General features: G+C 41.5%; 2 protein-coding genes across 6 annotated transcripts in view; one reads left to right on the top strand and one right to left on the bottom strand.

The window, feature by feature from the left end:
• Nucleotides 1–3,296: 3,296 nt before the first annotated feature.
• LOC111977701 (FHF complex subunit HOOK interacting protein 2A-like) lies at nucleotides 3,297–4,804 on the top strand. Its single transcript, XM_024007251.2, has 3 exons — nucleotides 3,297–3,333; nucleotides 3,865–4,034; nucleotides 4,322–4,804. Exons 1-3 carry the CDS (start codon nucleotides 3,297–3,299, stop codon nucleotides 4,457–4,459), a joined length of 345 nt encoding a protein of 114 aa, XP_023863019.1. The 3' UTR covers nucleotides 4,460–4,804.
• A 12,233-nt stretch (nucleotides 4,805–17,037) lies between these two features.
• Nucleotides 17,038–24,421, bottom strand: part of LOC111978606 (serum response factor) — a 66,114-nt gene continuing 58,730 nt past the window's right edge. For 3 of the 5 annotated variants that reach the window (XM_024008744.3, XM_024008745.3, XM_024008746.3), the window contains exon 8: nucleotides 17,038–23,674. In XM_024008744.3, coding sequence (XP_023864512.1) covers nucleotides 23,579–23,674 — 96 coding nt within the window. In that variant the 3' untranslated portion in view covers nucleotides 17,038–23,578. The remainder of the gene's footprint in view (nucleotides 23,675–24,421) is intronic. The other 2 variants (XM_024008747.2, XM_024008748.2) reach the window with 1 other exon arrangement.

The following is a 24,421-nucleotide window of genomic DNA, read 5'->3' as shown; positions in this document are numbered from 1 at the left end:
GATGCCTGGGCAGTGGTCACAGATAATGCCTCTACTGCCTGAAGGCATGCATGGAGGTTCTGAAAGGAGTGATGCCCAACAGTGTCCATGTAACCTGTCTTTGCCATGTCATCAATCTGGTGGGTGAGACCTGGTAGCACTACAAATATTTCACTTGTGACATGGATGAGATCTGTCTTCCTCAAGAAAAGAAAGGCAAATCCTTTGCCAGAAGGATTTGCCAGAAAGAGAAGATGGGTGAACTTCCTCATTATGAAGGAGTTTGTGCTGGCCAAGGATCCTCTTGACGCAGTGTGCTCCAGATGGAATAACTGGTTTGAATCAGTGAAGTATCATGCAGTTCATCTGTACAGAGTTTTTGGTGGCAGAAAAGTCATTATCCCAGACAGTCACAAACATCCTCAGCCAGCTGGAAACAGAGGAGAAGGTTGCTGCATTGTTGCCTATATTCTTGCATTACTTTTTTCCATTTATAATGAAACACTTAGTAGGACTCTGTGTTGAAGCACTTGTCTCTATAAAAAATAGTGCAATGTTACATCTTATTAAATTGTTGACTTTTTATTCATTCGTTATTAGACAGTCTTTCTGATGATAAAATCTGCGTAAATTGTAAAACACAGAATTCAGAAAAATTTAAATGGAATTTTGAGAAAAATAAATCCGATTTCATAGGGCCTTAGATATGCCACACCTGTCAGGTGGATGGATTATCTTGGCAAAGAAGAAATTCTCACTAACAAAGATGTAACAAAATTTGGGCACCAAATTTGAGCAAAATAAGATTTTTGTGCTATAAGATCTTTTATTTCCGCTCATGAAACATAGGACCAACACTTTTTTACATGTTGCCTTTTATATTTTTGTTCAGTGTATTTAGCTATTAGCATGTATTAATGTTATTGTCATGTCCGATTAGCCTAAAATAACTTTCCATCGTCACTCGTGTATAGCTGCAAATGGCGGACTTGCAGTTGATGGGGGTGCACAGTTGAGGAAACCAATGCTGCATACTCCAGTTGTAAAACCGTCTCAAGCACTCAAAATTGGCTAGGATTCTCCTCTTTTCAATACTAGCCATGTAATATGAAAAGTAAAAAATATATTATTTCGAATAGCCTTATTGACAAACTAAAATGCTGTCAAGATCTCCCCTGAACACTGAATATTTTAACCTTACAAATATATACACATCTGAGTTAGTTACCTCACCCGCTTAGCCATTTGATCCCTCGTTCATTGAATGAGGGAATTTATTTTATAAAGACATGAAAAGTATTTGGTTGTAATAGTAATGATGCAGGGTGGCCAACCATCCTCCAGGAGATTCCAGGAGCGCTTCTGGATRTGCAGGCTTTTGCTCTAGCCCTGCTCAAACACACCACATAAAAAATCAGCTGCTCAATAGTGTGCTTGAGCAGGGTTGGCTCAAAAGCCTGCACACCCAGTAGCTCTCCAGATGGAGGGTTGATGGACCATATGTGTTTTATACAGTAGCCATATATATCAGTGCAGTATTTTACTTTGGTGGGGTTAAGTGCTTTAATCAAGGCGATAATGTATAATACATGGGATCAGAGACCTACAGCCTTCCATTGTCTGTACCAGTGATAACAATGAATGTTATTTTGTGAAGTGGTTCCTTGCATTATCCAACACAATTTTCAGTCACATTTTTAAGTGACTTCTGCTTTCGGGTAAGTAAAAAATCAGTCAAATCAAAAATCTTGTCACATACACGTGATTAGCAGATGTTATTGCGGGTGTAGCGAAAATGCTTGTGCTTCTAGCTCCGACAGTGCAGTAATATCTAACAAATTACACAACATATACCCAATACACACTTCCTAAGTAGGAATGAATTAAGACTATATACATATGGACGAGCGATGTCAGAGTGGAACGAACTAAGATACAGTAGAATAGTATAGAAAACAGTATATACATATGAGATGAGTAATGCCAGATATGTAAACATTATTAAAGTTCCATTCCTTAAAGTGGTCAGTGATTTCAAGTCTATGCCTGTAGGCAGCAGCCTCTGTGTTAGTGATGGCCTTGAGATAGAAGCTGTTTTTCAGTCTCTTTGTCCCATCTTTGATGCACCTGTACTGACCTCACCTTCTGGATGATAGTGGGGTGAACCGGCAGTGGCTCAGGTGGTTGATGTTCTTGATTATCTTTTTCATCTTCCTGTGATATCGGGTGCTGTAGGTGTCCTGGAGGGCGGGTAGTTTGCCTCCGGTAATGCGTTGGGCAGACCGCTCCACCCTCTGAAGAGCCTTGCGATTGCGGGCGGTGCAGTTACCGTACCAGGCGGCCCGACAGGATGCCTCTTAAAGAAGAAGTTACAGGTCTGTGAGAGCCAGAAATCTTGCTTGTTTGTAGGTGACCAAATACTTATTTTCCACCATAATTTGCAAATAAATTCATTAAAAATCCTACAATGTGATTTTCTGGATTTTTTTCCYTTATTTTGTCTGTCATAGTTGAAGTGTACCTATGATGAAAATTACAGGCCTCTCTCATCTTTTTAAGTGGGAGAACTTGCACAATTGGTGGCTGACTAAATACTTTTTTGCCCCACTGTACATTTAAAATGGAAAATGTATTTGTTCATGCAGAAAAAAATTGTCCATCAATTTGTTCCCTAATCAAACAGATTTTTTAAAAACTATAGCGTATTGTTCCTGTATAGGAGCCCTTGTATCTGGATGCGTATCAAATCGTTCATGAAAGGAGATATCCCTAGTACCTATCCGGTAACGGCCAGTAATGAATACCAGAAATCTTTGGTTAAATCACATTATTTGGTGTAACAATCTGAAGCTAGGTAGAAAAGTGATTTATACGGTTTTTAAGACACTACAGTTGAGGCTACAAGGAGTAGGCCTACGTGTGCAGAGAGAGTGAAAACATCTCATCAAGCAGATTACATTTTTGTGCATCTTGCCTGGACGAGAGTGCATGCTTTACACACAAACTGGCTATAGGCCTATAGTAGCCCAATAATGGACTAAAGGAGTGCTAATTATGTCCTAGCTATCTGCATCTCCAAACACCTGTGTGTAAACGGAAGACGGACACCACAAACGTGTTGTCAGTCCTGGGGCTCACTCTGACAGAGCTCCAGTGTTCCTCTGGTGATGGGAGAAACCAACTGTTCACTGTGTTAACCAGTTTTAACACAGTTGCAGCCAACAGTATTTTCTCACTGACAACACGTTTGTGGCGTCCGTCTTCCGTTTACACGCGTGTTCGGTGACGCAGATAGCTAGGGCGTAATTAGCACAGCTATGACTATCTTCCGTCTGTTTTCGGTGAACAAGCGCTGTAACATGGAAATATGGCCGTGTGAAAACCCTAACCCTATAAAGGTGTAGTAATTTAACTTTGATTTATTGCGATGCGTTTTAACGTCCAGAACGAGCATCTGGTCTCTTAACAAAGCTCCTCCGGCCAGAAAATACTATCGTCAATAGGCACTAAAGGATGTTTGTGTGCCTGAATGGGTTAGGCCTAGAGTAGAGATCTCTAAACTAATTAAGCAAACACTGGACTAATTAAGCAAACATCCCATCCTCATATCTCAATCTTGTGTGGTAAACATGCTTTTGATTGAATCTCTCTCTCCGTTTCAGCTTGCGCCTTCACTGCTCTTGCAGGAGGACTTTGTGTATCACTGGAAAGCCATCACACAAATTACTACATAGAGACATCGGGTAATAAACAGCACTTAATAGAAATACATTATGAGTTTCAAATCACTGTAAACATACATGGAGAATAGATGTTATTAATTATGTATTACCTGTAATGACAATGTGCATCGAAAGCAATGTTTGTTTATTTCTACCTTGTCAGATGACAAAGACCCTGTGACAGACACCAACATCCCGTCCCATCTGGAGCAGATGCTGGACATCCTGACGCAGGAGGAGTCAGAGAGAGAGTCTGGAGAGACTGGGCCCTGCATGGAGTACCTGCTGCACCACAAGATCCTAGAGACCCTCTACACCCTGGGCAAGGCAGATGTAAGGGGAACAATGCCATTTTCACACTATCATGCCAACTCAAACCACACTGTGCTGGCTTGGATATTTTATTTTCACATTGTCCTTTTCAGCAACTTTAGTGTATGCGTAACCTGGCCAGCATAGTACAGCAAGACTTGGCTCAGTAGTGTGAAAAGAGTAAAATACCTCACTGCGCTCTATTGGGTAGTTAGCCTATACCAAACCATGTAAGACATACCAGATCATGTATGAAAAGTACCACAATGTTTCTTCATCTTAATCTAGTGGTGTTTTGTCGCCATCAGTGTCCTCCGGGAATGAAGCAACAGGTCCTGAGTTTCTACACCAAGCTGCTAGGACGCATTCGCCAGCCTCTTCTACCCCACATCAATGTCCATAGACCTGTACTGGTGAGATCCCAGAAGTTCACATGTAACATGTAGATATGCTTACTAGGGTTGGGTGATATTATGATAGCATACAGTGGGTGCTCAACTAAAAGTTTTGAGATTATGCTGCGGGATTTGGAGGTAATTTAGTACGGTACCCTGCGTCACTACTTCATTGATCCAGACCAGAGCAAGGGGGAGTTAGAGCTCTGATTATGCTTTTGGGTCCCAAGGCGCTACTGTGTCTCTAACTGACAATGAATGTGCGACATAAACCAAATAGAAACTGATAATTGTGCACGACTTGAATATTGAATTTCAATTAACTGAATGATGAGGATGAAGAAGGTGATTGAATTTAGAACAGTAATGTAAGAATTGCTATTCCTCTGTCCTGCACGTTTACACCCTTGTTTCTAGAAATTTCTAGAAACGAAAATGGTCAATTATATTCCATGATATTCTTAAGATATGTGTTGACTGAATATAATCAAGGGATGTCTGCTAAATAATCAAGTTGATGGCGCAGTCATATAGCCTCGGCACCTACATAAAGCTGAGTGACTCACTCATTCATGGCTTTGGATCAAAATAAATAAGTACCAACATTCTTTCTGATACTCTTTAATAAAGAAATGTTTTGGTTATTATAATAGCACATTATGGGTTATTAGCAGGACAATAGACTCTTTCCAACACCTCTCTGTATTTTGATCCTTTGTGCAAGGCAATTGATCAGCATTAAAAACTTTGAAATCATCTCCACAATATCGCTATGGTTTTAAACAAGCTATAGAAAGTTGCTTGCAATTTCAGTTTAGTCCACCAAAAAAGACAGAACAAATAATACAACAAATATTGTGGTTAAACTCAAATAAATATACTAATTGGTAAAAAAAAAACTTTATTGGCTGTACTAGATTTTCCGTTCATCCTGAAGGCCCTAATCTGCTCACTTAAATTAAGAGATCCTGGTCATATTGCTACAGTATGTTGTTACAGCATAACCAAAGTGAGGACAATCGGCGATCTGCTGTATACTTATGGCCTATTGTAAGCTGAAAGTCACACCTTACCAGTACTCCTCAAGCCGTTTATCTTTWAAAAAATGGCATTGCAACCAAAGAGAACAGACGAAATGGACATCGTTTTCATCAAGCCAGCTTCTTTCTATGGTGCTACCCATTCCAGGGTTAGGACCGTAACCACCAGAGGACTTGAAAATGAGCCGGAGCTGAGAGGATCACCAAAACTAAAGGTATTTTGGTTTCAGTGCATTTTCTTTCCAAAAAACTATCAATGTGTAGCCATACTGTGTAATAAAATTGATAATTAAATAAAGGTGAAATAAAAAATGATTGCGTACTAAAAACGTGAATGTGTTTTTGCAGATCATTACAACCAACCATCCTTGGAGATCAGTGGACAATGGGCCGCACCGAAAAAACGCATGGTTCCCATAAAAAGCTGTTCGTTTTGCTAGAATCTTAAAATGTGTTTCTGTACGCAGCATTTGTGTGTTGGAGTCACTTTTAATTCTTAGTTGATCGACYGTTTCTATCATAGGCCACTGTAATCGATGGTGGCTCAGGGCGGTACCATTCTGCTCATCTGATGAAGGTGCTCATGGATCAGATTCAAACTTTGAAGACCGAGATCGAGTCATTGAAGGCAGACCAGCAGAAAGAGAAACATTATCTGAGGGCAGAGATACGAGCGACAGCTGATGCATTGGTCCACAGCCAGGCAGTATTGGCAGAGAGTCACTCGTCATTGACAGAGAGTCAGGCGGCATTGGCGGAGAGTCAGGCGGAGAATGACGCGTTGAAGAGGGCGAGAAACGAGATGGAGTCACAATCCATACCAGGCACACCTGTGAGCTCTGGAACTCCACCTACAGGCAGAGTCAACATATGTGGCGAGGTCGTCGGTTCACCCTGACATTTCCATTCTCCTTCTGACAACAGAACTGGACCAACTGCTCACCAGGCACAGCAAGGGCCGTCCGGACCGTTACGCTGTTCTGCTATTCCAAGGATGTGTAACCGAAGAGAGATACCACGAGTGGACACAGAATACCAACTGCGATGGATCCCGAGGCAAATGTGGCTCTGGGTGTTCATCATTAAAACTGTCTCAGAAGTTTCTGTCCGTGACTGATGCAACCTGAAAAAGCATTAAAGACAGAGTGACTTGAGTACTTGAGGTCACCGAGAAAGTTTAGACATGGCCTGCTCTCCCTTATGTAAGGAATTATGAATTACTTTACCATATTTACTACAGTATGTACTGTAGGCTATGTTTACTTGTCAGGCTGCACAGTAGCCTAATAAACAAATGCAGGTGGCTTCTATCTTCAAAATGCTTTAAATGCTTTATTATCCAAATGTTTAAAGTGCGTGTGGGAAACCTCATGCAACTGCAAAATGTCAGATAAAGCATATACTGTACAGTAGTGTATTTCTTAATCAGCATCTTTATGCTTTCGTTAATGAAAAAATACTATTTCGAAATGCAAATGTTTATTTCGTTATGGATCCATAACAAATTATTTTATGGGATTAAATATCACTGAATGACAGATATTGGAACAAAGTAGGCTAATTTAGGTAAACAAAGTGTTGCTTACTGGAAAATACCAATAAAAATKTATGGAAGAGACAGCATTCAGAGGTCAAGACAGCGCTGCTCTGAGACAAGCATGGGGACTGGTCTTGATAAATCAACAAGATTTCTATTTTCACTGTATCTCCRTTTGGGTATTGGTTAGACTACAATTAGGGTGTGGAAATGTTAGGATTATTTTGCTCTTACTGTAGTACTGTAGCCTACTCCCGACCTGTCACATTGTACAGCTCCATTATGGGCTATTAGCAGGACAACAGACTCGTGCCAAGAAGGAGGGTATCGTCAAATGTATTTCTTAGTTAAGTTGGCTGTATCACAACCGGTGTAGGCCGTCATTGTAAATAAGAATTTGTTCTTAAATTACTTGCSTKGTTAAATAAAGGTCACGTTGTACAGGGTTTCGTTTTTTCATTTTTCTTGGAATAGAAACACCATAATATGAATCAAATGAATGAATCTACATTTCTTCAAATCAATCCCATATACTTTGTTTTTACAAAAGGTTTTATAAGGCGACAGGGGKTTTTTGGTTTCTCTTCCTCTAAAWACAGAAATAAATCATTCTAAATAATAAACTGGCTTTATTTACAAATTAGTAAGAATGTCTCACCTCTCAGTAAGAATGGCCTTTTTGTCGCTCACTTTTGGTAATTTGAAAACAAAATAATCTCCAAAATATTGTTATTTTTTAAACAAGCCATAGAAATGTGGTTGCAGTTTCAGTTTAATCCACCAGAAAAAAACGACTAAATAATACAACAAATATTGTGGTTAAACTCAAATATACTAATTGATAATAAAAAAAACTTGATCAATTGGAACCTTTTAACATGTGGAAGGGAGGAAAAGTATTATTATTATTAACCATGTTTTTCACAAGCGTAGCAGGCTGTGAATTCTGCAAACAACGTTTCTAGGATGGGCTATTAGCAAGACAATATATATTGGTCATGGCTCCCGAGTGGCGCAGGCACTGCATCTCAGTGCAAGAGGCATCACTACAGTCCCTGATTCGAATCCAGGCTGTATCACATCCGACCGTGTTTGGGCATCCCATTGGGCGATGCACAATTGGCCCAGCATCGTCCGGTTTAGGGGAGAGTTTACCCGGCCAGGATGTCCTTGTCCAAAAAATAGGCATGGTGGGCTTATGGTTTCTCTCCCTCTAAAAACAGAAATATTTTGGCCTTTATGAATATTATTTTGGCCTTTATTCAGATTACAATCGTTCACTTTAGGTTATTTGAAAACAAAATAATGTCCAAAATGTCGTTATGGTTTAAAAACAAAGCAATGTATGTTATAATGGCGTCGATGGAGATGGCAGCATCGCGACTAGCTTTTAACTTTTTATGGCTGGATGCAGTATTGAGTAGCTTGGATGAATAAGGTGCCCAGAGTAAACTGCCTGCTACTCAGGCCCAGTTGCTAATATATGCATATTATTAGTAGATTTGGATAGAAAACACTCTGAAGTTTCTAAAACTGTTTGAATGATGTCTGTGAGTATAACAGAACTCATATGGCAGGCAAAACCCTGATCCAACCAGGAAGTGGGAAATCTGAGGTTTGTAGTTTTTCAAGTCATTGCCTATCGAATATACAGTGTCTATGGGGTTATATTGCACTTCCTAAGGCTTCCACTAGATGTCAACAGTCTTTACAACCTTGGTTGATGCTTCTACTGTGAAATGGGGGCGAAGGAGAGCTGATTGAGTAACAGGTCTGCCAGAGTGGCATGAGCTGATCACACGCGCTCACGTGAGAGCGACCTGCGTTCCATTGCAATTCTAAAAACAAAGGAAATCTCCAGTTGGAACATTATTGAAGATTTATGTTAAAAACATCCTAAAGATTGATTCTATACATCGTTTGACATGTTTCTACGAACTGTAATATAACTTTTTGAACTTTTCGTCTTAACTTTCGCCTGGACTTGCCCGCGCGTCGTGAGTTTGGATTTGTGAACTCAACACACGAACAAAAAGGAGGTATTTGGACATAAATTATGGACTTTAGCGAACAAAACAAAACAACATTTATTGTGGAACTGGGATTCCTGGGAGTGCATTCTGATGAAGATCATCAAAGGTAAGTGAATATTTATAATGCTATTTCTGACTTCTGTTGCCTTCACAACATGGCGGGTATCTGTATGGCTTGGTTTTGTGTCTGAGTGCCGTGCTCAGATTATTGCATGGTGTGCTTTTTTGGTAAAGCTTTTTTGAAATCTGACACAGCGGTTGCATTAAGGAGAAGTTTCTCTAAAGTTCCATGCATAACACTTGTATCTTCATCAACATTTATGATGAGTATTTCTGTAAACTGATGTGGCTCTCTGAAAAATCACCAGATGTTTTGGAAGCAAAACATTACTGAACGTAACCCGCCAATGTAAACTGAGATTTTTGGATATAAATATGAACTTTATCGAACAAAACATACATGTATTGTGTAACATGAAGTCCTATGAGTGTCATCTGATGAAGATCATCAAAGGTTAGTGATTCATTTGATCTCTTTCTGCTTTTTGTGACTCATCTCTTTGGCTGGAAAAAGTGTTTTTCTGTGACTAGGTACTGACCTAACATAATCATTTAGTGTTTAGCTTTCGTCGTAAAGCCTTTTTGAAATCGGACACTGTGGTGTGATTAACAACAAGTTTATCTTTAAAATGGTGTGAAATACTGGTATGTTTGAGGAATTGTAAGTATGAGATTTCTGTTGTTTGAATTTGGCGCCCTGCACTTTCACTGGCTGTTGTCAAATCGATCCCGTTAATAACCTCTTACAGCTACCCCCTTCTTTCAATTTCCGCCTGAAGACATACCCAAATCTAACTGCCTCTAGCTCAGGCCCAGAAGCAAGGATATGCATATTCTTGGCACCATTTGAAAGAAAACACTCTGAAGTTTGTGTAAATGTGAATTGAATGTAGGAGAATATAACACAATAGATCTGCTGGTTAATTTAGAATGATATTAAAGCTCCTTATATATTTCCACAGATCAGATTTGCCCTAATGAAAAATGCCCTCTAGATATTAATTTAGAATCCTCCTATCTTCTAAATCGAATTATTGGCGGAGAGTCACGTCATTGAAAAACATATTTTTCGATATACTGTAGGTCTACCATAGGCGACATGAGTCTCACTAGTGTTGAGTCATGTACTGTTAAAAGTGGTGTTGGTCTTATTTATTTAAGAAGCATATTGAAGTTAGAAGCAATAGGATTTGAAGCAATTGTCAGCTATTTCAGCACTGTTTCGCGCTGCTCTGAGACAAGCATGGGGACTGGTCTTGATAAATTAATGAGATTTTATTTTCACTGAATCTCCGTTTGGGTATCGGTTAGACTATAATTAGGGTGTGGAAATGTTATGCTCTTAGTACTGTAGCCTATTCCCGACCGGTCACGTTGTACGGCGCCCGAAACACTGTAATATTAATCAAATGAATTATGCTACATTTCTTCAAATCAATCCCATATACTATATTCTTACAAAAAGGTTTTAAATTCTCTAGTACAGCCGATATTGAAGGCTATCAAATGCTTCTCAAAGATGCCCTCTAGCACAAACTAGCATTAATGGTAACAATGGCTGACAAATAAATAGCGTGCCATAGAATTCTGCAGCAGCCCGTAAGGTGTGCTGCAGTATGATGCAACTTTTACAGGAAGAACCAGTGTAGTCTATCGACAATGATTGACAACCATCGTCGATGGTGATGACATCTTGATATTGCAGACGGTGGTTTAACGTATTTGAACATGACTGGAGCCGTGCAGTAAAGGGGAGTCGGGCAACGCACAGCAGGGCAGCACACTAGTGACATTCCGAGTAATTTGTCTATTCCAATTTGCTATAGCAATAATTATGTTGTGCATAAGGCAAGAGAAGAATGTACAGTACCAGTCAAAAGTTTGGACAAACCTACGGGTTTTTCTTTATTTTTACTATTTTCTACATTCTAGAATAATAGTGAAGACGTCAAAATAAAATAACACATATGGAATCATKTAGTAACCAAAAAAGTGTTAAACAAATCTAAATATATTTGAGATTATTCAAAGTGGCCACCCTTTGTCTTGATGACAGCTTTGCACACTCCTGTCATTCTCTCATCCAGCTCCATGAGGTAGTCACCTGGTATTCATTTCAATTCACAGGTGTGCCTTGTTAAAAGTTMATTTGTGTTTGAAGCATGGAGAGGGAGGTGTGGTGGTGCTTTGCTGGTGACACTGTCAGTGATTTATTTACAATTCAAGGCACATAGCTAGCCCTATTTGGTAAAAGACCAAGTCCATATTATGGTAAGAACAGCTCAAATAAGCAAAGAGAAACGACAGTCTATCATTACTTTAAGACATGAAAGTCAGTCAATCTGGAAAATGTCAAGAAATTTTWACGTTTGTGGCCTGCTGGAGGTCATTTTGCAGGGCTCTGGCAGTGCTCCTCCTTGCACAAAGGCGGAGGTAGCGGTCCTGCTGCTGGGTTGTTGCCCTCCTACGGCCTCCTCCACGTCTCCTGATGTACTGGCCTGTCTCCTGGTAGCGCCTCCATGCTCTGGACACTACGCTGACAGACACAGCAAACCTTCTTGCCACAGCTCGCATTGATGTGCCATCCTGGAACATCAAAACATCAGCCAGGAAGCATAGGAACTGAGAAGTGGTCTGTGGTCACCAGAAATTTGAAAGTTTCTTCAAGTGCAGTTGCAAAAACCATCAAGCACTATGATGAAATTGGTTMTCACGAGGATCGCCACAGGAAAGGAAGACCCAGTGTTACCTCTGATGCAAAGGATAAATTCAGCCACATAAATTGCAGCCCAAAGAAATGCTTCAGAGTTCAAGGAACAGACACATCTCAACATCAACTGTTCAAAGGAGACTGCATGAATCAGGCCTTCGTGGTCGAATTGCTGCAAAGAAACCACTACTTAAGGACACCAATAAGAAAAAGAGACTTGCTTGGGCCAAGAAACATGAGCAATGGACATTAGACCGGTGGAAATCTGTCCTTTTGAGTCGAAATTTTAGATTTTTGGTTCCAACCTCTTTGTGAAACACGGAGTAGGTGAACAGATGATCTCCGCATGTGTGGTTCCCACTGTGAAGCATGGAGGAGGAGATGTGATGGTGTGGGGATGCTTTGCTGGTGACATGGTCAATGATTTATTTMGAATTCTAGGCATACATAACCAGCATGGCTACCACAGCATTCTGCAGCGATACGCCATCCCATCTGGTTTGGGCTTAGTGGGACTATCATTTGTTTTTCATCAGGACAATGACCCAACACACCTCCAGGCTGTGTAAGGGCTTTCTGACCAAGAAGGAGAGTTATGGAGTGCTGCATCAGATGACCTGGCCTCCACAATCACCCAACCTTAACCCAATTGAGATGGTTTGGGATGATTTGGACCGCTGAGTGAAGGAAAAGCAGCAAACAAGTGCTCAGCATATGTGGGAACTTCTTCAAGACTGTTTGAAAAGCATTCCAGGTGAAGCTGGTTGAGAGAATTCCAAGCRTGTGCAAAGCTGTCATCAAGGCAAAGGGTGGGTACTTTGACGTAAATAAAAATGAATGAGTAGGTGTGTCCAATCTTTTGACTAGTACTGTTAATATGTTTTTAATAAACCCAAAAATAATTAGGATGTACACAATATGACCAAAAATATGTGGACAACTGCTCGTTGAACGTTCCAAAATCATGGGTATTAATATGGAGATCGTCCCCCATTTGCTGCTATAACAGCCTCCACTCTTCTGGTGGAAGAGGCTTTCCACTAGATGTTGGAACATTGCTGCTGGGACTTGCTTTCCATTCAGCCACAAGAGCAGTAGTGAGGTCGGGCACAGATGTTGGGCAGTTGTGCCTGGCTCAAGGAGAGTGAGTTCCAATTCATCCCAAAGGTGTTCAATGGGGTTGAGGTCAGGGCTCTGGGCAGGCCAGTCAAATTCTTCCATACCGATCTCTACAAACCATTTCTGTATGGACGTTGCTCCAGTAGGAAAGGGTCTTCCCTAAACTGTTGCCACAAAGTTGRAAGCACAGAATCGTTTAGAATGTCATTAAGATTTCCTTTCACTAGGTCTAGGCCGAACCATGAAAAACAGCCCCAGACATTATTCCTCCTCCACCAAACTGCATTCGGGCAGGTAACGTTGTCCTGGCGTCCGCCAAACTCAGATTCGTCCGTTGGACTGCCAGATGGTGAAGCGTGATTCACCACTCCAGAGAACGCGTTTCCACTGCTCCAGAGTCCAAYGGCGGCAAGCTTTACACAACTGCAGCCGACGCTTGGCATTGTGCATGGTGATGGCTTGTATGTAGTTGCTCGGCCATGGAAACCCATTTCATGAAGCTCCCGACAAACAGTTGTTGTGCTGACGTTGCTTCCATAGGCAGTTTGGAACTCAGTAGTGAGTGTTGCAACTGAGGACAGAGGATTTTTACGCGTTTCAGCACTCGGCGGTCCCGTTCTGTGAGCACTTCGCGGCTGAGCCGTTGTTGCTCCTAGACGTTTCCACTTCACAATAACAGCACTTACAGTTGACCTGGGCAGCTCTAACATGGCAGAAATTTGACAAACTTACTTTTTTGAAAGGTGGGAGCCTATGACGGTACCACTTGAAAGTCACTGAGCTCTTCAGTAAGACCATTCTACTGCCAATGTTTGTCTATGGAGATTGCATAGCTATGTGCTCGATTAAATACACCTGTCAGCAACTGGTGTGGCTGAAATGGCCATATCCACATACTTTTGTATATATAGTGTAGCAGTGACCTTTCTATTTTAATAGAAGAAAAACTTTTCTGGACCTGCTGCTGGGTGTAAACGCATGCATATCATTTATAGTAATGAGGAAAGCAGCCTCTTTCCTAGCATAGTCCCAGATCAGTTTGTGCGGTCTGGCCAACTCCTACGGCCATTGTCACGCAAATTACCATAGGAATTGGGAAAACGGCCCAAACAGATCTGGAACCAGGCTCTCTCTTCCCATCCGTAATGATTTCTTAGCTGTCAGCACTGCTCCTTTTCTGAAGACACTGACAGGGAAATACAACAATGCCTTACTTCACACTGGTTCTCAATGACAACTTTTAAAAATAGACAATTGTTTCACTGCTTTGGGTTTGTTTGTTACACAGGATGCACTCTCTTTTGTGTTTGATTTGTGAAGGTATACAGGACTTGTACACTGCTCAAAAAAATAAAGGGAACACTTAAACAACACAATGTAACTCCAAGTCAATCACACTTCTGTGAAATCAAACTGTCCACTTAGGAAGCAACACTGATTGACAATACATTTCACATGCTGTTGTGCAAATGGAATAGACAACAGGTGGAAATTATAGGCAATTAGCAAGACACCCCCAATAAAGGAGTGGTTCTGCAGGTGGTGACCACAGACCACTTCTCAGTTCCTATGCTTCCTGGCTGATGTTTTGGTCACTTTTGAATGCTGGCGGTGCTTTCACTCTAGTGGTAGCATGAGACGGAGTCTACAACCCACACAAGTGGCTCAGGTAGTGCAGCTCATCCAGGATGGCACATCAATGCGAGCTGTGACAAGAAGGTTTGCTGTGTCTGTCAGCGTAGTGTCCAGAGCATGGAGGCGCTACCAGGAGACAGGCCAGTACATCAGGAGACGTGGAGGAGGCCGTAGGAGGGCAACAACCCAGCAGCAGGACCGCTACCTCCACCTTTGTGCAAGGAGTAGCAGGAGGAGCACTGCCAGAGCCCTGCAAAATGACCTCCAGCAGGCCACAAATGTGCATGTGTCTGCTCAAACGGTCAGAAACAGACTCCATGAGGGTGGTATGAGGGCCCGACGTCCACAGGTGGGGGTTGTGCTTACAGCCCAACACCATGCAGGACGTTTGGCATTTGCCAGAGAACACCAAGATTGGCAAATTCGCCACTGGTGCCCTGTGCTCTTCACAGATGAAAGCAGGTTCACACTGAGCACGTGACAAACATGACAGAGTCTGGAGACGCCGTGGAGAACGTTCTGCTGCCTGCAACATCCTCCAGCATGACCGGTTTGGCGGTGGGTCAGTCATGGTGTGGGGTGGCATTTCTTTGGGGGGCCGCACAGCCCTCCATGTGCTCGCCAGAGGTAGCCTGACTGCCATTAGGTACCGAGATGAGATCCTCAGACCCCTTGTGAGACCATATGCTGGTGCGGTTGGCCCTGGGTTCCTCCTAATGCAAGACAATGCTAGACCTCATGTGGCTGGAGTGTGTCACCAGTTCCTGCAAGAGGAAGGCATTGATGCTATGGACTGGCCCGCCCGTTCCCCAGACCTGAATCAAATTGAGCACATCTGGGACAACATGTCTCGCTCCATCCACCAACGCCACGTTGCACCACAGACTGCCCAGGAGTTGGCGGATGCTTTAGTCCAGGTCTGGGAGGAGATCCCTCAGGAGACCATCCGCCACCTCATCAGGAGCATGCCCAGGCGTTGTAGGGAGGTCATACAGGCACGTGGAGGCCACACACACTACTGAGCCTCATTTTGACTTGTTTTAAGGATATTACATCAAAGATGGATCAGCCTGTAGTGTGTTTTTCCACTTTAATTTTGAGTGTGACTCCAAATCCAGACCTCCATGGGTTGATAAATTTGATTTCCATTGATAATTTTTGTGTGATTTTGTTGTCAGCACATTCAACTATGTAAAGAAAAAAGTATTTAATAAGAATATTTCATTCATTCAGATCTAGGATGTGTTATTTTAGTGTTCCCTTTATTTTTTTGAGCAGTGTATTTCTTTGTCTGCCAACTTATTTTGTTTCCTTTCCTGTTATGTATCACCTTAGACCAATCACTGTAGATCTTTGATTAAAAAAATCTTTGCTGCATTTAATYGTTAAAACCTCCATTGCTGCTTAACATGGAGTGAAATTGGGTATGTTTTTTTAATTGGTTTGATGACCAGTATGATTTCTTCAGTGATTAGTGCAATGCTATTTAAATGTAAGAAATTGCATGCTCATTCCTCATCGTGCCTMTCGATGCTTATGATCAGTGTCGAAGGTGACTATCGCTGATGGGTGGGTTATTTTCKACAGTTTCTCTCATGCACATCACATCTTTACTCGCATCTGCCATTTCTGCTGTATGCCTGCTACTTTTCGGTGTGTATTATAAATCATACAGGATATTATGGCTAACATTTTCCGTCCCCAATAAAGAGCGCTTTTATCAGGTTGTTTGGTTGTTATTGCTGAATCATATTATGTGGGATTATGGACAAAATACATTCAAAAGGTTTAATTCGGTTTTTATTACAAACGTTTTGGACATATACTATTACATTTAGATTCAAAAGTACTAAAACAAACCATTTATATTTTGCCATGACTGAGTGGACTGCACATTCCATTTATCCATTCCATTTAAAATGCACTATTCTTATGTTTTTAAGAACCATTGGAGGGACCTGAGTATCTGATATAACAAGTGTGTCAACTTCTAACGCACAAGAGACTTTGGACGGGTTTCAATCCAAAACCACGCTATAGCATTTCATTATTTYCTCCAATTGAGCCAACATCTGCAGCATTTACCTTGAATGCGATCTCTGCAAACACCGTAAGTGCCTGTAACATACAGTCTACAAACGCGACCGGATCGGATCCTGGTCTTTGCAACTTCAGGAAAATAAAATCAAAGCATTGCATGACCCTGCTCAACAGATCGTCAGCCCAGTCCATACACAATAAAAAACGGACTTCATCAAGACTCCATTGACTGATGAAAMAAATTTGTGGGATGGGAGAAAAACATGACAGTTTCAATATACAGTATAAGGTAAGGGCCAAGGCTCTTGTGATGGTTTGCAGAATAAAGATGTTTAAATTCCCTTTATGTAAACATAAACCCACACTTATGAAAGAGGCATTGTGTTATAGAAAAATAAAATGGTGCTTTCACTACACCCAATCCACCATACTTTCTCCAAATAAATRCTATGAAGTGATGGATATAACCGCTTTCTTTAATACTTGTTTTTGGGTTGACAGTAAATGTATACTTTTATGAAGTACTCTTTAAAACATTTTTCCTCAACACAGTTAAACAAATACAAGCAAATACCAGTATAGTTTGTGTACACTCCATGGTATGTTTGACGAGCCGGTGTCCACATCTCATTCCAACATCATGGGCATTAATATGGAGTTGGTCCCCCCTTTGATGCTATAACAGCCTMCACTCTTCTGGGAAGGCTTTCCACTAGATGATGTAGCATTGATGCAGGGACTTACTTCCATTCAGCCATAAGAGCATTAGTGAGGTCGGGCACTGATGTTGGGCGATTATGCCCACAGTCCGCGTTCAAATTCATCCCAAGGTGTTCAATTGGGGTTGAGGTCAGGGMTCTGTTCAGGCCAGTCTAGTTTTTCAACACCGATCTTGACCTTGCTTTGTCCACAAGGGGCATTGTTATGCTGAAACAGGAAAGGGCCTTCCTCAAACTGTTTCCACAAAGTTGGAAGCACAGAATTGTCTAGAATGTCATTGGCTATAGCGTTAAGATTTCGCTTCACTGGAATTAAGGGGCCTAGCCCGAACCATGAAAAACAGCCCCAGACTATTCCTCCTCCACCAAACTTCACAGTTGGCACTATACAATCGGGCAGGTAGAGTTCTCCTGGCATCCGCCAAACCCAGATTAGTCTGTCGGACTGCCAGATGTTGAAACGTGATTCATCACTCCAGGGAACGCGTTTCCACTGCTCCAGAGTCCATTGGCGGCGAGCTTTACACCACGCCAGTCGATGCTCAGCATTGCGCATGGTGATCTTAGGCTTGTGTGCGGCTGCTCGGCCATGGAAACCCATTTTATGAAGCTCCCGACAAACCGTTCTTGTGCTGAGGCAGTTTGGAACTCGGTAGTGAGTGTTGCAACTGAGGACAGACGATTTTTATGCGCTACACGCTTCAGCACTCGGAGGTCCCATTCTGTGAGCTTCTGTGGCCTACCACTTAGCAACTGAGCCGTTGTTGCTCCTAGACTTTTCCACCTCACAATAACAGCACTTACAATTGACCGGGCAGCTCTAGCAGGGCAGATATTTGATGAATTGACTTGTAAAGGTGGCATCCTATGATGGTGCCACATTGAAAGTCACTGAGCTATTCAATGCGGGCCATTCTACTGCCAATGTTTGTCTATGGAGATTTCATGGCTGTGTGCTCGATTTAATATGCCTGTCAGCAATGGGTGTGTCGGAAATAGTCGAATCCACTAATTTGAAGGGATGTCGACCTACTTTTGGCTATGAAATGTAAATGGTCCAGAGGCAATACAATGACAGATTGATTGATTAACCATGTTACTGTATAAGCAGACCTGGGTCCAAACACTATTTGAAGTCATTTCAAATACTTAAGTTGTGCTTGAGGGAGCTTGCCTGTTGCGATGGAACCAATAGAAAAGTCCCAAAAGTGCAAAGCACTCCCACCTAGCACTCCAGACAGGCTAACGCAAATGCTTAAAGTATTTGAAAGATACTATGTATAATACCTGAACCCAGGTGTGGTTAAAAGGACACTAACAAACCCATCATACAGTAGTGACACCTATAGAACGTGGATAGACCCTTTTTATTTCAGTTTATGAGAATAGCAGAAAACCATTGAAAATGTCAGCGTTTTATCTTGGCATTATGTCTAACTCTTAAACGGCACAGGAGTAGAGGTGGTCACAGGTCCGTGTGGGCCCAATATACCAGAACCCCGCCCCGGGCCCTATTGGGTTCGGATTTGAAATTCTAACTTGTCCCTCTGGTCCTGTTTAATTGTTATCGGGTCTCGGGTCTATGTAACTACAGCTGATAGATGCGACCACTGCTCTGCATAGCCTATAGCAGTGGTTCCCAACCAGGGGTACAAGGACTCCTGGGGGTACTTGGCCTAGCCACAGGGGGTACTTGAAAAGACTCACGAGACCATATGCTTACTGGTAAAATGCACATGGGATACTTCAGTGGTACTCCGGTCGGGTCTAGGTCGAGTTGTCCTCTGGTCCATTCGGGTTCAGTCTGATTGTTCTCGTATCCGGGTCCCCATTTATTTTTAATTATCGGGTCCATTCTGGTCGGTTCTGATTGCCCTCGGGTCCGGGTCCAACTTTTTGGACCTGTGAATACCTCTACACAGGAGCTTGCCAGTGTCCTGCTCACATCTGCCCTGATTAGAGAACATAACAGTAGCTTTCAGTAGCCTACATGGCCATACAGGCAGCAGTAGACGCAGTCCTTCAGCAAGGCAAGGGGTCATTGTGGATCACTCTAGAAAGAATTCGTCACAAGGGAAAATGCACTTCTTCACCACTATCATTGTCAGTTTGGCACAAGCTGGTTTGTATTTCACAACGCAGGATCATTACATTATCTAACAAGCTCATTATTTATATTATACATTTTTATCATGCCCGTTTCAAGTTTATCCTACTTTTCAAGATTCATAAATTAATGTAAAAATAGTTATTGAAATCAAAATACTACTCATTACAGATCAAGCAGGAAGTCCAGTAAGTGGCTGTTTCAGACTTTTATTTAGTAAGGTTTAGCCAACTCGTTAATCCTGCTTTAAGAAATACCCCTCAGATGTCAAAATGGAAAACGTCAACAAATATCCAGCGTCTTTGCACGACTTGAAAATAATAAATTGTTCTGGATGTCAATTCCCATCCGCATATATAAATCAACATAATATGCACGAATATTACATTAATTTACATACATAGTGTGTAAATAATTTATTTATATGCAAATTAGTTGCATATATATATATATATATATACACACACACACAAAACAACTAAATAGAAAACAACTACATGCCATCGCACAAACAGGCTAAAAATACAATTTGATTCAATTTAAAAAATAATTATGTACATTTCCAAATGTCTTTAACCTCAATGTCCTGCATTCCCCACCCATTTATAAATCCCACTCTTGCAACCCCACACACAAACGCACAAACATTCAGACAATTAATGTATCTTTGGCTGACGTGTGAAGCTGCAGCACCTGCATCGTGTTCACATGGCAATTACTTACAGATCTTCCAAAAAAAGATAAACAAAAAGAAAAAACACCCAATAGAAAAGGGGATGTAGTGAAACCTCAATTCCTTCCTATGCTTTAGTGAATGAATACATATGTTTTTTCAAACATCTACTAACATACAAGGGTTAACAACACACACCCTTCCGTGCGTGTGTACAGTGCTTTCGGAAAGTATTCAGACCCCTTGACTTTTTCCACATTTTGTTACATTACAGCCTTATTCTAAAACGAATAAAATAAACATTTTCCATCAATCTATAAACAATAACCCATAATGACAAAGCGAAAACTGAAAGAAAAAAAATGAAATACCATATTTACCTAAATATGCAGACCCTTTGCTATGAGACACGAAATTGAGCTCAGGTGCATCCTGTTAACATTGATCATCCTTGAGATGTTTCTACAACTTGGAGACCACCTGTGGTAAATTCATTTGATTGGACATGATTTGGAAAGGCACACACCTGTCTATATAAGGTTCCACAGTTGACAGTGAATTATCAGAACAAAAACCAAGCCATGAGCTCTGTAGAGCTCTGAGACAGGATCTCGGGACCTTTTTTGGCACAGATCTGGGGAAGGGAACCAAAAAATGTTGCCGCATTGAAGGTCCCCAAAAATACAGTGGCCWCCATCACTCTTAAATTGAAGAAGTTTGGAAGCACCAAGACTCTTCCTAGAGCTGGCCGCCCAGCCAAACTGAACAATTAGGGGAGAAGGGCCATTGTCAGCGAGGTGAACAAGAACCCAATGGTCACTCTGACAGAGCTCCAGAGTTCCTCTGTGGAGATGGGAGAACCTTCCAGAWGGACAACCATCTCTGCAGCACTCCACCAATCAGGCCTTTATGGTAGAATGGCCAGACTGAAATCACTCCTCAGTAAAAGGAACATGACAGCCCACTTGGACTTTGCCAAATGGCACCCAAAGGACTCTCAGACCATGAGAAACAAGATTCTCTGGTCTGATGAAACCAAGATTGAACTATTTGGCCTGAATGCCAAGTATCACCTCTGGAGGAAACCTTGCACCATCCCTACGGTGAAGCATGGTGGTGGCAGCATCATGCAGTGGGGATGTTTTTCAGCGGCAGGGACTGGGAGACTAGTCAGGATCGAGGCAAAGATAAACGTAGAAAAGTACAGAGAGATTGTTGATGAAAACCTGCTCCAGAGTGTTCAGGACATCAGACTGCGGTGAAGGTTCACCTTCCAACAGGACAACGACCCAAAGCACACAGCCAAGACAACGCAAGAGTGGCTTCGGGACAAGTCTCTGAATGTCCTTGAGTGGCCCAGCCAGAGCACGGACTTGAACCCAATCGAACATCTCTGGAGAGACCTGAAAATGSTATGACCTGAAAATAGCTGTGACAGAGGTTGGATGGGGAGAATGGGAGGATCTTGAGAGGATCTGTGGGGAAGAATGGGAGATACTCTCACAAAAATACAGGTGTGCCAAGCTTGTAGTGTCATACCCAGGAAGACTCGAGGCTGTAATCACTGCCAAAGATGCTTCAACAAAGTACTGAGTAAAGATTCTGAATAGTTACACTACCATACAAAAGTTTGGGGTTACTGAGAAATGTCCTTGTTTTTGAAAGAAAAGCTACTTTTTTGTCCATTAAAATAACATAACATTTATCAGAAATACAGTGTAGAAATTGTTAATGTTGTAAATGACTATTGTAGCTGGAAACGGCTGATTTTGTATTGAATATAATATAGATATGGAATATCTACATAGCTCGTACAAAGGCCCATTATCAGCAAACATCACTCCTGTGTTCCAATGGCACATTGTGTTAGCTAATCCAAGTTTATCATTTTAAAAGGCTAATTGATCATTAGAAAACCCTTTTGCAATTATGTTAGCACAGCTGAAACTGTTGTCCTGATTAAAGAAGCAATAAAACTTGCCTTCTTTAGACTAGTTGAGTATCTGGAGCATCAGCATTTGTGGGTTCGATTACAGGCTCAAAATGGACAGAAAACAAAGAACTTTCTTCTGAAACTCGTCAGTCTGTTCTTGTTCTGAGAAATTAAGGCTATTCCATGCGAGAAATCGCCAAGAAACTGAAGATCTCGTACAACGCTGTGAACTACTCCCTTCACAGTACAGCGCAAACTGGCTCTAACCAGAATAGAAAGAGGAGTGGGAGGCCCCAGTGCACAACTGAGCAAGAGGACAAGTATATTAGAGTGTCTAGTTTGAGAAACAGACACCTCACAAGTCCAGCTTTATTAAATAGTACCCGCAAAACACCAGTCTCAACGTCAACAGTGAAGAGGCGACTCCGGGATGCTGGCCTTCTAGGCAGAGTTGTAAAGAAAAAGCCACCTCTCAGACTGGCCAATAAAAATAAAATATTAAGATGGGCAAAAGAGCACAGACACTGGACAGAGGAAGATTGGAAAAAAGTGTTATGGACAGACGAATCTAAGTTTGAGGTGTTCGGATCACAGAGAACATTCGTGAGATGCAGAAAAAATGAAAATATGCTGGAGGACTGCTTGACGCCATCTGTCAAGAATCGTGGGGGCAATGTGATGGTCTGGGGGTGCTTTGGTGGTGGTAAAGTAGGAGATTTCTACAGGGTAAAAGGGATCTTGAAGAAGGAAGGCTATCACTCCATTTTGCAACGCCATGCCATACCCTGTGTACAGCGCTTAATTGGAGCCAATTTCCTCCTACAACAGGACAATGACCCCAAGCACAGCTCCAAACCATGCAAGAGCTATTTAGGGAGAAGCAGTCAGCTGGTATTCTGTCTATAATGGAGTGGCAAGCACAGTCACCGGATCGCAACCATATTGAGATGTTGTGGGAGCAGCTTGACAGTATGGTACGTAAGAAGTGCCCATCAAGCCAATCCAATTTGTGGGAGGTGCTTCAGGAAGAATGAGGTGAAATCTCTTCAGATTACCTCAACAAATTGACAACTAGAATGCCAAAGGTCTGCAAGGCTGTAATTGCTGCAAAAGGATTCTTTGATGAAAGCAAAGTTTGAAGGACACAATTAAAAATCATTATTTATAACCGTGTCAACGTCTTGACTATATTTGCTATTCATTTTACAACTCATTTCATGTATGTTTTCATGGAAAACAAGGAAATTACAAAGTGACCCCAAACTTTTGATATTTCAGTTTTTAATTTGTAATAAATGTGTAAACATTTCTAAAATCCTGTTTTTGCTTTGTCATTGTGGGCTATTGTGTGTAGACTGAAGAGAAAAACAACAATTGAATCAATTTTAGAATAAGGCTGTAACGTATCAAAATGTGGAACAAGTCAAGGGGTCTGAATACTTTCCGAATGGACTGTTTACTTACAGTATTGTACTGTAAAGCAACAGAGGTGTAAAATGAAGTGCTAAGGCATCAATAAATAGAGAGTCTTTGTCTATTTGGCCGGTTTTCATGCGTTTGTCTGTCAGTCGTTCTTAGCACTCTGTGTGGTGTCCAGGTTGACCATCTGCAGCTCTGTCAGGTTACTGCTGCTGTGCCTCGACTTCTGACTAATCACCATCTGCAACACAACACATCAACGTCAGCATGCGCCACTGAAGACCTCTACGCTCAGCACGGTTCCACTTTGCATGCTTTAATTTGTGATTGTTGAGTAGACTTCTGTCACACAATACTACTGCCTAACAAGGTTAAGGTCAATTTCATTTCAATTCCATTCCTGTAAATTCATGAATTAAACCAAATTCAAATGACAATTTTTCCTTATTGAAAAGCATTGATACCACCCGCACGCCTGCACACATACACTGTTTTTTTGCTGCTGTATTTGTGCTGTTGCCAGTTTCTTCGGTCTGTGTTGTCCGTTTTGTCTAACATTGTTGTGTTTTTCAGTCCCTTTTGCCTCTTGCCAGGCCTTCACTGTAAATACGAATTTGATCTTAATTCACTTAAGAGAATATCCTGAATTGACTGGAATTGAAATGGAATAGACTCCAACCCTGCTGCGTATAAGCACCAAATTATTGACATGAAATTTACTAACTTAAATAAACTCTTTTAGATAAGAAAGCCTTTTCTAAAAGAATCACTTTGCACAAGTTTGGTCATTTGTGTTGTTACAGTGTCACTATTGTACTCTAACTAGGGCTCTTGAAACACAATGGCTTATATTCTGTTCCTAAACTTGAGTCATTCACAAACAAAAACAATCTCAATCTTGCATGACTTTCTCAATTATAGTAACAAAACAAGTCTTCCAAATAACATATGGTTTTGCTTGTGTCACACGTGTTGTCCAAATGTCATA

The sequence above is a fragment of the Salvelinus sp. IW2-2015 genome, linkage group LG18 (assembly GCF_002910315.2).
Source record: "Salvelinus sp. IW2-2015 linkage group LG18, ASM291031v2, whole genome shotgun sequence".
Taxonomy (NCBI): Eukaryota; Metazoa; Chordata; class Actinopteri; order Salmoniformes; family Salmonidae; genus Salvelinus; species Salvelinus sp. IW2-2015.
The sequence above is the reverse complement of the archived record's forward strand: the minus strand, read 5'-3'. Positions and strand labels throughout refer to the sequence as shown.

Excerpts from the sequence above, each read along its gene's own strand:
- LOC111977701 (XM_024007251.2), top strand. The coding sequence starts at position 3,297 with ATGACTATCTTCCGTCTGTTTTCGGTGAACAAGCGCT. Across the intron at positions 3,334-3,864 it reads GTTTTCGGTGAACAAGCGCT|ATGACAAAGACCCTGTGACA; the intron begins GTAACATGGAAA and ends CTACCTTGTCAG. Across the intron at positions 4,035-4,321 it reads ACACCCTGGGCAAGGCAGAT|TGTCCTCCGGGAATGAAGCA; the intron begins GTAAGGGGAACA and ends TGTCGCCATCAG.